The following is a 14,675-nucleotide window of genomic DNA, read 5'->3' as shown; positions in this document are numbered from 1 at the left end:
GACTTCTTTAAGCAGCCATCAAGATGCAAGAAGAGGTTCAAGTTGCCAAACAAATTGTATTCAGACACATGTCAAAGTACTTCCTTCTATATACCACTCCATGAAGTCACTCTATTCCCCAACATTCCTTACACGACACATGCAATAGAGGCACCCACCCTCCACCTTTTTTGGTCAAATATGCTCAGGTCACTCAACCCACCCTACTTCTAAAGCAGCAACAGCCAGTATCAGCTGCACAGCTTGGGGAACAGAACTACCTGGCATCACAAAGGCCAGCTAACGTTCAACAGCTTTTGGGGGAAGTTTTGTCCCAAACCACCTGATGCTCTCTCTAGACTCTGCTTCAGAAGTGGAAACTTGCATTGCTGCTGACAGGGCACCTGGGACCAGGGAGTCCTTGCACTCTGGTTGCAGAAGCCTCCAGTGCCATATTCCCAGCCAGCAATTCCTGTGAAATGAAACCATGCCTTACACTGCAGGACTGGTAAGCACAAAACAATCCACTACAGTTTTTCTCCTGAAAGCCACTGTTAATTTGATAAGCATTTGCTGTTTTAAAGCCACCCTCCTCAACCCACAAAACAGAATAATCAGCAGGTAATCCTTCTGGAAACAGCCACACCATAGACCTTCAGTGAAAGTGTGGTAAAAGAACAAGAAAAGGAAACTTCAAAAACCACTTGTTTTGTCATGGATGCTGTTCCAAGAATTTGAAGTAAGGTGCTTTTTGAAAACAACCCTTCCAAGTACATTGATTGTTTCTTGCTTGCAGAAAATCCCAAGTTAGGGCTCCCATTGATTTATGTCACTTTTAAAAGCCTAGTTCTCTTGAGTTATTCCACTATATTTCAAGCCAAGCAATTAATTCTTGTTTTTTAAAAAAAAAACTTTCCAGTGCATGAAAACTTTTGGTACAACACACAGCATTATAGAAATGAGTCTCTCAGAAAGATGCTAAGCATTCACATGCCAACATATTTCACAGATTGAACTGCTCTGATATTAGCAGCCTTTGTAGCACATGTGCACATAATTACGACACGTCTGGAACATTTTGTCACTTCACTGGTGTTTGGATGTCTAGCACAAAAGACTTGCTGGCAGTCAGTTTGAAAGCACATCCTATTCACCTGTACCATAAGCACTCTGGGTGTAGAGGTAGCCCAGATAAGAGGGAGTTGTTTGATCACATAGGTACAGGAACATCATTCTTTCCCATTCAGTTAAAATTTCATAGAAAAGCAGAATTAAAGGCAATCTATTTTAGCAGCTGAAATACTGATGCTTGCATGTGCTGGTAGCCTGGAGGAAACCTGCAGCTCTCTGTAATGGTTTGGCTGCCATTCTCCCCATCACCATCTGCAAAAATTTTCCCTACTAAACATCCCAGTCTGTATCTTTATTTAAATACAAGGAGCTTTTTCCACCTCTTCAATCAGTGCTTAAATCACCAGCAGCAGCACAAAACAGAAGCACCCTCACCTTGTTCAAAAGCACTCCTTAAGTTTTTTTGCCAGGTACATTCTTTACAAGAGGTCAGATACGAGGATTTGGCCATAAAGACAGCAGCATACTTAGAGTGGCCCAGACTGGACCAGAACAAAGCGAACAATATTTTTCTGATGAGATTTCAGTCCAGCCATGCTGCAGGTTTGTTCAGGATGCTGGAGCAGTTTTTTGTGCTCACTCTGGGGTAAAGCCAAAAGCTACAGTAACCCATGGATGTTGCCAAAAAAGAGGAGAGGGCTACCCACACAGCCCTCCTGGATAAAGGTGGGGCTCAGGGCATAGGGAGACATACAGCTCCACACCTGCCCTGCACAGCGACTGTGGGTACAGGAGAAAATAACTCCCCAAAACCTCTGCAGTCTCTTCACATCCACCCCAGCTAGGCAATTTCCCACATCTCACATGCCATGGGCAGCTCGCACAGCACTACAGCACAGCTCCAGACTTATTTACAGAGCCACCCCCAATGCCCCACTGAAGGCTGAAGCAAGGGTGAGACAGGCTGCTGTGGCAGCTGCTGCTGCCCCATATCACACCAAACACGGCAATACACAGTTTGTCCCACTAACCTACAGCAACAAAGAAGGCCTAATTCCTTTCCTAATGCAGCCAACAACTGGTAGACACCCACAAAAAGCACATACCTGTTTCACTTCAAAGCAGAGCATCCAGGTTATTCCTTTACAGCCACAGCACCAATCCAGTATTATTTTTTCATAGGTCCTCACAGCCTTTTCCCCTGCTCCCCCTCTCTGCTTGTGTGAACAAGCTCTGTATTTCACAGGTGGAACTCACTAGATCTAATTACCCCAAGACCTTTGACACCGATGGAGGTGATTTTATAGCCCTTACCAATATCAAAGCACCTGGGAACCCAAAGCTCACCAAGGCCTAAAACTTCTAACCAGCCTCAAGTTTAAAACCACAGAGCTTATTTTTTGTCAATGACTATGGTATCAATGACTATGGTATGATTTGAGACAAGTGTCAAAAATCTCAGACCTAGCAATGCTTCTTCAGACCATGATTTTCATGTTTCCGAGCTAAGTAGCTAAAAACCTCTAGCATTTTCTCACTGGGGGGCTTTTTTACTTAAATAAAACCCCAAAACAACAAACCAGCCAGCCAAAACAACAAAATACCAAACCAAACCAGACAGACAAAAATAAAACCAACCCCAAACAAATTTAAAAAAATGTACCCTGGCTGAATATCATCTTCGTTAAAGAATTCTCAAGGATTCTCTAAAATTTGCCTTTTGTGTTCATATTTTTAAAGTTTCCCTTTGCAGCTACAGTATCTAGAAGCATGTCTCCTGTTTATTTGCTTATTTTGAGTTTATTTTCATTTGCTTCATTCCTCTGCAGGGAACCCTGCAGTTGTAGGACTCCAACAGTCTTTCAGAAATCAGCAAGCACCATGACAGTGTGAGAATGAGAACTGATAAGACTGCAGACCTGTCATAGCAATAAACAGGTTTTTCCCTCTATGATTGTAATAAAATTCATGAAGTTACACGAGGGATGAACTTTATTGCTGTATTTAATTTGCTCATTAAAAATAAGCCTGGATATTTTGTTGTATGTAGACAGAAGGGCTGGATATGTCTCTGGGACAGGGTTGCTGCACTTTTCCATCAATGCTGCATGACCAGTGAGACCTACTGAGAATAGGACAGCTCTTCACACAAAAGAACTTCTTAATTTTCCCTGGTTTTGGCTATTACCTCAAGCCTCTCTGAGGGTTCTGACGAATTTCTCTGGTGATTTTTGATTTTGCAGTTTAAATACCTTCAGTCTTGGAGGCAAACCCATGTAGCCCCAGGAGCAGAAGAAAATCTGCTCCAAGACCTCAGTCCCTGAGCATAAAAGCTCTGCCTGTTCCAAGCACTGGCAAACACAACTCTCCACCCAGACACATGACTGTGACCTGTGGCAAACATTCCCTTTGGCAAGAGTATGCAAATATAAAAGGACACAACTAATGCACCCTTCCTTCCAATCACACAAAATACATATATATTTGTTTTCCCCTTTGGATTCAGATTTTCATGCTGAGAAGGGTGACAAAAGGACAGACAGGTTTTGAAGTGATGGCCTCCTCTCTGTGAGCAAGGGGAAAGTCTTTACCAAAGAACAAATTCTGGCAGCAAAACTTTGCTTTCAGTTATGTTGAGGTACTTTTCTTTGCCTTTCTTCCCTGAGCGCTTCAGCCAAGGTGATGTCACCTCTGGGAAAACATATAAACTTTCCCAGGTCAAGACTGTTTTGTCAGTGATGCTAACTGTAAGTGATCTTTCTCTCTTTATCTTGACCCATGAGTTTATTTTTCACTTCATTTCCCCACCCCTCATCCTTTTGGGGAGGGGAGTGAGTGTCCAGGTGAGTGCCTGGCAGCTGATCACTGCCAACTTGCCACACCGGCATCAGAACGACAGTGCTGCAGAGAGAGCGTTCAGAAGGAGCTCTCTATTTTTGGGGAAAAAAAAAAAAAAGAAAGAAAAAAAAAAAAAAAAAACAAAACAAAACAAAACTTGTCTAAGCAAAAGTCTGTGACTAAATCTGGAGATTCACCAGTTGCAAGCCTTTCTCAGGGACATTTTCGCTTGTGGCCCCACTGCAGCCTTGTAAGGAGGCCAGCATCCCTTTTCTTTTCAATCTCTTTGCTGGGGGTCTGGCATGAAGCCTAGCTTACCACCTCTACTCTAAATTCCAGGACTGCGGAATAAAAATCATTTGCTGTTAGTCAACAAAAGCTGTCTTTTCTCTCTCTCTATTGATTACTCCTGAATAATCAATTGACATTTGGCACAGTTTTATTTATAATAATTCAAGTCAGCAGCAACATAATTTAGAAACTGGCTACTAGGCATGTGTTGGTAATGAATCAAATCCATGGATAATTCAAATTCATAGACTAAAAAATTACATTTAAATAATGTTAAGGTTGTGACAACCTGACAAAATACCACAAATTCAATGTGAAAACTTTTCCTCCCTCCGTGGCTGAGGGGAAAGCATGGAGAAGACTTGAGAAGGAATTGGCATTTGCTGCCTCTCCCATGATCCTGCACCTTTGAGTTCATACCTAATTGACACCACCTTTGTGATTATCTGAACTGAATCCCTGGTTCTTCTTCACACACTTCCAGTGGTGTCATTTTATCCCATGGGAGGGAACAGATGCGTATTTTTACACAACAGATTGCTTGGCCCAGTACAAAGCCAATAAAATGTGGTGTGCAAACCTCCCCTAGTTTTGTGGATTATGGAGCTGTTGCATGGAAGCAGGAGAGACCTGAGCCATCCCCTGCTGGGCATTGAGCTTCCACTAACACCCACCTCCTGTCACAACCCCAGAAACTGCCTTTTTCTTCTTGCTGCACCCTCTGACAAATTTTACTGTGAATAGAACCTGAATGTAGGGCTGCCCTTAAACCTACAACAGCTGACACTTGGAAATTATAGATAACTTCAAGCTCAATAAACCAATGGTTCTTTAAACAGCTGGCTAACCTGCTCATTTTCACACAGGATTAAAAAGCCACAGAAAGCCACTTGATTTGGCTGGGCATTCCTGCAGCCAGTCCAAGAAGGACAGGTCCTCCTGGGAAGCATGTGCTGATGTGGGTTTGTGCTTTGTGCAGAATGTGTTACTGGCAAATGAGCTTTTAGAAGTGCGCAGTCCACAAACGTATCTTCTGTGAAATAATTGGGTTTCCCTGAGGAATGTTCTCCCAGTAGTCTTCAAAAAGCTACTTCCCCTTGGAGAGTCAGAGTCAGAGACTTCAGGCTCAATGCAAATCCTTTCCCCACTGTAATGGAACTGACACTGGAATTTCAAACTCACAGCATCATCATTTCCCTACCTGCCCTATTAAGACTGAACTACAGAGATAAACATGTTAAATGAATTATTGGAGAGCTTATGCATTCAGCAGTAGGTTCTTAAAGGCAGTCCTTCATGGTAACCTACTTCACATATATATATAATACCACCAAAAAAAATTCCAGAGAAAGCTCATTGCTTTGTGCTGGATTGCAAACACTATGGGGTTTGCAGTGGAATTTCAATTATGGGAAAATGCACTGTCAAACCCTCGTTCAAACCCTTAATTACCAGCACTTAACCACCACATACTATTGAAGGAAACTATAATTCACTTTGAAAAGAACCTGGTTTATACCTATAATTAAATTAATCATAATTAATTCCAGCAGCTACTGCTATAACTATTGAAGGAGAGAAATATTAAAGAAATGCACTGTCAGGGATTGCTTACACTGTTATGATGAAAAAATAAGAGCTCTGCTCCATGTTTCCATTCAGTTCTGCATCCATATACTTAGCAAAACCCACCAAACTCTATATCTTCATTTCAATCTTGTTTCTTAATATGCCCTTCTCTCCAGCCAAAGCCACATCCACATCGTGAGCATTTAGTACATAACATTTCTAAGATCTGGCCTTTTCTGTCTGCCTGGTGAGTTCATCTTTTGCTGAAGCTATTCCCTATCCCTTACTGCCAACTCCAAATGCTGCCAAGGGATGATCTTTCCAGCCTGTTGTTTGAAGCAAGTCATTCCCCCTCCAGCACTCTTCAGCTGGAGCCCTAATCCCATGCACAAGAGCCTTTCCCCATGCCTGAGGGCCCTTTGCCCTCTGCTGTGGCAGAACCTCTTTCCCTGAATGTGGGAAATGGCAATTTCCCTCCACCTACTGCTGCCTTGCTGCTTCTGCTTCAATGTTCTGTGTATTCCTGCCATTCCCTCTGCAGTCTCTGAGCAACACTAGGAAAGGCTAACTGCGAGGAGAACCCAAGCAGAAGGAAGCTCTGAGGGAGCAGCAGTCTGGGCTGGGGGCATGTAATCAGCAAAAAGAGGGTGGAGAGAAGTCACACTTTCTTCCTTTTCTTTAAGCAAAATGTCAGACATACTGAAAGGAAGGGAAGAATTCCCCTACAAACTCTGGGTCATAGTGACAGTATTGTGCATTAATAGATTACAGCATTTTATTGCAGAGTACTCTTAAACAGTAGGAGACTTTTCAAGCACCAGTGTCAATATCATGTAATCTTCTAAGTAATAAACTATTAAAAGAATATGGGGCACATCACATTGCTTGACTTGCACAGTTTGCTCATTGGCTTTTTTATGTGTCTGCTTTCTAATTTCACTGTCATAATACATCAAGTTTCTTTTATTCCTTCCTTTGACAGGGCTGGCTTATTTTTGGTTTTTTGTTCAAAAGGCAACTCCTTTTAAGTGTATGGGTTCATATCCCTCAACAGCTTTCAAACAAATCCAAGTCCTTGGAGCTTTTTGTACATCACTGGCCAGCAGAGCTGCCTGCATTGTTTCTTCCTCCTTGTAGGTCTATGTATCACTTCTTTGGCTTCAGCTGCAGTGGAGCCAAAATCTTTGTTTTCTGATGATTTCTCTCTGCTCTGTGAATGAGCTCCCTTTGAAAACATGTCTGAATTTTTAGCAAGGTTAAAGAAAGGACATTTGGCACTTTAAGACCATCTTGCAGGGCAAACTTGAGCAAACTGTTCTTGTTTGAAGATGTGATCACTCATTAATGTCAAATTAAAGATGAGCTGAGATCTTTCACTTGATCAAGGCCTGAATTGCCTTTTCTGAGCTCTCCTGAGAAGTAGTTCCAATCTGAAGTCCCTGCCAGAACTCTTCCCCGTTTCACTAGTGGAAGGATTATTACAATTGACAGAGAAAACCATAGGCAAAACTCCTCTTGTAATTCAAAGGAGAACTTGTCTTAAATGTCCCATTTGTCCCACTGTCACCATCTTCTTTTTTCCATAACCTTTTGCTCCCTTCAACCACTTATTATGCATATGTTTAAACTCATCTATTTCAACAGTCTTTGTTGAAAAGACTGGGGGTAACTCTTGCTTTTTATCCCTCCAAGCTTTTATTCCTTTTATTCCTTCTGCTGCCACAATTCTAAATCAAAACTAGAACACCCTCATTTCAGAACAAGATGGTTTTCAAATTTGTTACAACTTAGAAATACATTGCTAAAAGTAAGTATTCCCTACAAAACTGTTGCCCTCCAGAAAGCCTTTCTATCCACAAGCACAGTGCTAATCCTACTCAGAAATCTGGAGAAGAATGCAAAACAAGACTTTCTTTTTGAAAATTATTCTCCTAGAATGCTCTCCTGACTGTTGCATGTTGAAACTTCTTTTTCTGTTGCAGTTATTATTACCATATCTTGAACAGACCCTGCAAGCCAGACCCTTGAAGTTGATTATGAAAAATGTTTCGGCAGCATATTTGGTCATTTCTACTGGTCCCTCCAAGACTTTTTTTCTGCATGAACATAGCCCAACCTGACTCAAGACACCCCACAGATATTTGTACAAACCTATGAGTGAACTGTGTGGGTAAAGAAAACAAATCTTTCACCATTTATCTGCACTTTTCCCCAAAGGCTTTGAAAGAGAGAGATTCAGTAGGAGGTAATATATCAAGATGAACAGCATCAGTTAGCAAGGTGTGAGGTCCGTGACTTCCCGAGGAGCTGTGCACATACAGGTGAGAGATTTCATGCTATCTGATGTGGCCACTGCTGGCAGAAATAAAACATTTCCTTATAATCTTTCCCAACAGCTCAGCAAGAGAGACTTGATCTTATGCTGCTGCTTTTAAGGACAAGCCTTTGAAAGAAAACAATACAGACACTGGACAAACTGGTAGAATGACAATCACCTCTCCTAAAGTGAACATTTACCATCACTCTTGAGCAGGTCCACTCTTATCCACTGCTAGGAAGAATGAAGGGAGGCACAAAATGATCACACCTACTGTTGACTGCCAAGGTCCAGAGGCAGTTTGCCCATGGGATGCTGTGTGTGTTTGACACATTTTGTGTTCTGCTTTTAGCCTTGTGTCACACTTCCCAGTGACAAGGCAGGGCTGTTTTTCAGCTGGCAGTACCCACAGAGCTTTACATCTCCAGCAGGGATGGTTTCCCAGATTTCAGCACAACTGCTCTGCTTCCCACTAGGTGCGACCTTGGCCTGTCATTACTGGGAATGGTGTCTCATGAGAGATGCTGTGGGGCAAGCACCAAATCCACAAAGGCCGTGGCTGACCTATTCAACAATGTCACTTTGATTCTAAAAGTACTATTAACCTTCCACCTGGAGTTTTTGTTCTGTTAACTTAGAGTATTCACACATACCCTTAAAAGCTGTAAGGAGCTGATGGCAGTGATTAATTATCTACAGGAGTTCTGTAATAGATTAATATATATGATATCTCATTTATCAGGGAAATAACCACTTCTTTAAACTCCATGATCAATCAAGCAAAAAGACACAGGATTTGTTGACAATGCCAGATGCACTTAAGATGAGAGCATCTTTAGCTGGTAAGGAGACTGCTGTTTTAAAGAAATTATTTACTGAAAACATGATTCCAGTTCCATTCTGTCCCTGTTCCTGCTCTAAATGCATTCAGTAAGCAGCCTGATTATAATTAGCACATCAAACACTGAATTTAAAAGGTAGAATTTTTTGCCACAAATGGGAGAATCGTTTACTTATTTGACATTTATATGAATGCTCCAGTGTCCAGTCAAAGTTTCAGGTTGTTTTGATGGTTTTTTTCATTTATGTATATATACAAGGTATCAGACTAGATCTCCAAACGGACTAGGGGTCTGATTAGGTGGTAGAGCAGTCTGGAGCCTACAAAGAACCTCTGCGTTCAGACTTGCTGAGACACCTGCCAACCAAAGTCACCAAAAAAAATCAGATTCAAGTGTTTTCACCCTAAAACTGGGCCTGCCAACCCTACTGGTTTTGACAGGGGTAGAGTTAGTTTTCTTCACAGTGGCTAATATGGGGCTGCAGTTTGGACTTGTGCTGCAAACAGGGTAGGTAATATGGAGATGGTTTATTATTGCTGAGCATTGTTTGCACAATGTCAAGGCCTTTTCTGCTTCTTGCACAGACAAGAAGCTGGCAAGAAGTCTTGGGGTGCACGGGAAACTGGGAGGACACACAGCCAGGACAGCTGACCCCAATTGACCCCATGGCAGACCATATGGCATCACGCTCAGTAGATAAGGAGGAAGGAAGAACAAGGAAGTGAGGACATTTGGAGTGATGGCATTTGTCTTCCCAAGTCACTGTTATGTGTGATGGGACCCTGCTCTCCTGGGGATGACTGAACACCTGCCTGCCCATGGGAAGCTGTGAAAGAATTCCTTCTTTTGCTTTGCTTTTGTGTGTGTGTGTGTGTGTGTGTGTGAGCGTGTGTGTGTCTTTTACTTTGCCTATTAAACTATCATTATCTCAACCCACAAGTTTTTGGTTTTACTATCCTGATTTTTCCTCAGTCCCGCTGGTGAGGGAGTGGACAACCAGCTGCATGGCACCTACTTGCTGTCTGAGGTTAAACCAAGACACATTTCAAGATTTGAGTCTTTCATTACATTCCTTCCTTAAAAACTTGGTGAATAGGGTAACATTTGTTTTCTTCTTTTTATTTTATTTAGAAGGTATTGTATCCAGTGATACATTTCAAAAGTAAAAATAGCTTTGAAGCACCTATTCTGAAATCCCCTATTTATTTTGTTTTTCCAGGTGTGAACTAAGAGTTGATGGAAAGCAAAGGGTTTGTCTTTTGCCAGCTGAGTGAGCTCAGGGATTGAGGTTTCGTCTGAGTGACTCTTAAAATTTACATTTTATTTTGCTTTGTATCTGTCCATGATATATGAAACACCCTGGTCTCATCAGTCCATTCCTCCTCTCTCTCCTTTGTCCACTGATGAAATATGGACAGATTCTTTTAAAACAGCAAAATTCCCGAGGGAAAAAAAAAAAAAAGAAAAGGAGAGTCTGCAGTATGAGGGAGCTGCTATTTGCAAACAGTTTAACTCCTGGCTAATCCAGTGCACCAAGTGAAATGACCAATGAAGGAAAAGGACTGCTCAGCTATTCTGTGTAGAATACATTATGCTTTGGCTGCTGACGATCCTTACAGAGCCTGAAAACAGCAGCAACCTGTATGGTAACCTCAGTGTCATCTCCCTTTATCTTGTGCCACAGTGGCAGGACACCCTGCTCAGAGTGGCACTGGGGAAGGTTTAACTCCTGCCTTTCTTTGTGACCTTGAAAATGTTATCTACACCTTTAGCCAATACAGCTCTAAGGTAGAAATTTTTAATTGTACTCAGGGGACTTAATTTTCAGGTGATTTGAGAGAGATTTGGATACCAAACTGCCTTAGCACATACAAAAAAACAGCTCAGATCCAAAAGTAGTCCTGCTAAACAGATTCTCATCAGATTGAAAATGGGGTATCTACCCAAGGAGCTGTTTTTTCTGAGTTCTTTATTTTGTCTGAGAGTTTATTGTTATAGAGAGCTGTACAACAGGCTGGCTCAAGCTGCCTGGGTGCTTCACCATCACCAGGTCCCTGCACCTCTGTTTGTCCTTCCCATGCCATGTGCTCACCCACACTTGCTCTGTGGTCTCCACCCAGACGGGATGTTTGCTACACCCTCCTCAAGTCAGTGCTGCTAAGTAAACTAAGCATGGAAAATATAGCTGAAAAATATATGGTGGGTCAGTGAGATGAACTGGGTCAGTGCCAGGTGTGATGGATGACAAGTCAGGTAAAGAAATGAATGGATGGGAGCTGGGATAGGAAGAGCTTCCTGTTGGCAAAACCATCATGACACCAACTCAGTCACCTCACAGATAGTTGCCCTGGTCTGAAAACATTTTTGATGGACTTTCTTCTCCTATTTGTTCACACTGGGTGTAACTCAAAGGACCCTGTGGTAAGTCACTCTCAGCTTGGGTGTCCACCTGCACAGTCATACAAACAGACTCACCTGTAGAGAGGAAAAACAGCTCATGGCAGATCCAAGGAAAGGGCCAAAGAGGATGTGTGTGTTTTGAAACCTCATTAATCCAAGGCATTTTATGTTAGTGTAATTAGCACTAGAGGCTAAGAGGAGTGGCAAAATACATTTATCTCGACAAAGGTGGATAAAACCTGTAATTCTCACCTGAATTATGGTTTTCAAAACCCTCTCTAAGGAGACAGATGTTATGCCAGACCTCACAATTATAGATTTTATTCTTCTTGAAAATAACAGATAGCTAATTAGTTATGGGTACCTCTTGCATAACAAACTATTTTATTGCAGGGAGAAGTTTTGATAATAAACAATTCCTTTGCTCTGAGGCTAACCCTTTGCCCCTCTGGGTGCATTTCCAAATGCACAGTGATCACAAATCACAGCTATGGCAGGGGTAAAGCCAGTGCAAAGCTGTCATTTGTTGAGAATATATTGTATATGAGAACTAGGGAGCACCTGCAGAAACTGATGCAGAATTTCATTAAAACAGTAAACAAAGCAGGTCCCTAAAGGGATTAGACAAATTCATGGACAACATGTGAATGGTGCACTCTCTGAGAATCATAGAGGAATATTGGTAAGACCATGAGGAATGGTCTTACCAATATGCAGGGATACCACCTTAAATATGCCTAATGAAGGATCTCTATCCTCTTTCCCCGTAAACACACACATGCACAAAGTCATGGCTACCAGCAGTTAATGACAGATTTGTTAATTAACAGCATGAGGCAAAGCCAAGGTTGATGTTCTAATAAACAGGTCATTAACTTTGGTAATGACCAATTTGGGAAGATGATTGCTCTTACAAACTGTATTCCATGGCCTATGAAATGCAGCAGTGCAGGTCTGAAATACATCTGGCAGCCCCAAGACGTTTAACAGAGCAGTTAGTCTGAAGCATTGGCCGTTCCCCGGGAAGTTATCATCCCCATTTTTCACCAGACCCATCATGTCACCAGGAATCAGACTACATGTATTCCAAGCTACAACAATTAAAATCTATACAGATGTAAAAATGAAATTAAAAAACAGCTTTGAGACAACTGGCCATCTTTGCCAAGGTTGTTCAGAAAAGGTATTTGGTGTTTGCAAGTGCTTTTGTCCTGAATGGCTTTTTGAGACTGCTCTGCTGCCATTTCATTCAGGCTTTTCACTCTATTTTTCCATGAGGCCAAAGGATATGCCTGTCCAAGGGACTTGGCTACTCCAAGGAGAGAAGTCTTCATCAGTAGCCTGTCGCTGTCAGGGATTTGTTCCCTGCCTGCAGAGGAAGGCAGGGTAGTAATGTATGTAAGGACTGGGATGAATAGCCAAGTTACCTAAAACTGCCACAGGGGAATGGGTTTGAAACATTAACCTGATTTCCCATTAAACAAAAGAACAAAAAGCACCTGCAGTTTCACCACACTGCAAAGCAAGCCCCAAAAGAGACCTATATAGAATGTGTCAAGATCAGTGAACTACAAAAATGTTGTGTTTTCAAACAGAAGCAGGCTAAGATCATGTTGCAAGTAATTCCTCTGTTTGCAGGACCTGTGCTATTTTTTGGTGTTACTGGAACGAGAATCAGAAGCAAAAGAAGCTGACAGTAATGTGTGTCATGAGCCAGAGGATCCATTAGTAGCACTTTGGGGCCTTTTTTGGGATAATTAAACATCCTAAAGAACAGTCACTTAATATCCCAGCACTTAGTATTTACTAGAGAGTTAGTAACCAGATATCAGCAGGAAAAAATTACTCTTTCTGTAGTTTACCATCAAATGATTAGAAAAAAATAATTTCAAAGTTTTGTATGTTATGAGGTTTGGTGAATAGGAATGGTAGCATGAGTTAGACCCTTGCAAACTGGATCAGGATGGAAATGGATGGTGTTAGGGGATCAGAGTTCATGGAGGATACTTACTTCAGAAAAGACAAAGCACTTGAAAACCTTTTAGGGAATTAGTCCTGACAGTGGCTGAAATTAGCCTGGGATCTAGGGTCTGGAGTTGTGACATAGAGATAAGAAGTACATACACACACAGCCTTAAAAATTCTGCAACCAGTAGTGCTGTCTACAGTAAAGCTGTTAAAACATGACATTTAAAAGGCTAAAGAAAAGCAAACTTTTCCAAAAGAGATAAAACTGAGCTAAAAGGAAATCTGCCTGTGATACACAGAAGTGGCATTTGCTTGTGGCACGTGCTTTAGATTGAAAGTGAAACTACTGTACTTTACCAGTGAGAATATAGGTTGTATATTTTTCTTTTGTCATATTGCCCTCTTGCATTTCAGTCTGGCTATGCAGTGCCTTTAAGGTGAAAGCTACTTTGGAAGAGGTTACATAAGTAAAATTTAGCAGCACAGGAACAACCCCACCATCAAGCAGGGATCACTCAGTCTCCATGATGGACAGCCATGTAATCATGAGCAATCCCAAGAGCTGTGCCAGAACTCCTCCAGCTCTTGCAGCCTTGCATTGTTATTTGAGTGCACAAGGACTGTTTCCTGCTGAACACTCCTATGGATTCTTCATTCCTGGAAAGGAATAAAAAGACAAATGTAATCGCTGATTCAGTCTTCTCACAGAAGTTCAGCATCATGAAAAGTTGTATTATTCTGTAGGTAGCTATATGGTTTGGATTGGAGGACCAAAAGTACCCAGAAGATTGTTAGGATTGCTTTCATACCTGAAAAAAAAAAAGACCCCCAAAATGCAATATCATTTTAATTAATAAAATTTAAAATACAGACTTCTGACTTTCAGGGAAATCAAACTGATTTTGCATCAAAACTTTTTAATTAATATTTTATTTCTTGAAGTTCCTTAAATGGCCTTTATGTGGCATCTTGTCTCTCTACAAATCTAACACCACTCTAAAAGCAAAAAATATTGATAAATTGACATGCATAAAAATGACAACAGAAGTGTTTTTGTAAACAGACCCCTTGTGTAATTTGTGATACAAAAGAACGTGGGAACTGACACAGATGAAGACTAAAGGGACAGAGGCTGACTATATCCATCCATCGATACAGCACTGAAAAGTCATTTTGAGTGCAGATGGGAATTTACCAACACAAGACAAATGATCCCATAAGGCAGAAGAGAATGTTACTGAAAATAAAAGTTAGAGATGACAAAGCACCTGCTATCACCTGATGTAGCAATCAGAGCAAACACATTCTGATTGTCCATCCTAAAAAATGGGCTTTATCACTAAAGAAGGTCTCAATTCATTATTTCTTCATTGATGTTATGTCAAATATGTAGGTCACAT

The 14,675-nt window shown here is 41.4% G+C and overlaps 1 protein-coding gene across 1 annotated transcript in view; it reads right to left on the bottom strand.

Annotated features, from left to right (window-relative positions):
• CENPC (centromere protein C) overlaps positions 1–14,675 on the bottom strand; it is a 200,740-nt gene that overhangs the window by 86,031 nt on the left and 100,034 nt on the right. The window contains exon 19 of the mRNA XM_064419265.1: positions 13,774–13,932. Within this exon, the coding sequence (XP_064275335.1) occupies positions 13,791–13,932 (142 nt within the window). The 3' untranslated portion in view covers positions 13,774–13,790. The remainder of the gene's footprint in view (positions 1–13,773; positions 13,933–14,675) is intronic.

Source organism: Passer domesticus, chromosome 4, assembly GCF_036417665.1.
Source record: "Passer domesticus isolate bPasDom1 chromosome 4, bPasDom1.hap1, whole genome shotgun sequence".
Taxonomy (NCBI): domain Eukaryota; kingdom Metazoa; phylum Chordata; class Aves; order Passeriformes; family Passeridae; genus Passer; species Passer domesticus.
The sequence above is the reverse complement of the archived record's forward strand: the minus strand, read 5'-3'. Positions and strand labels throughout refer to the sequence as shown.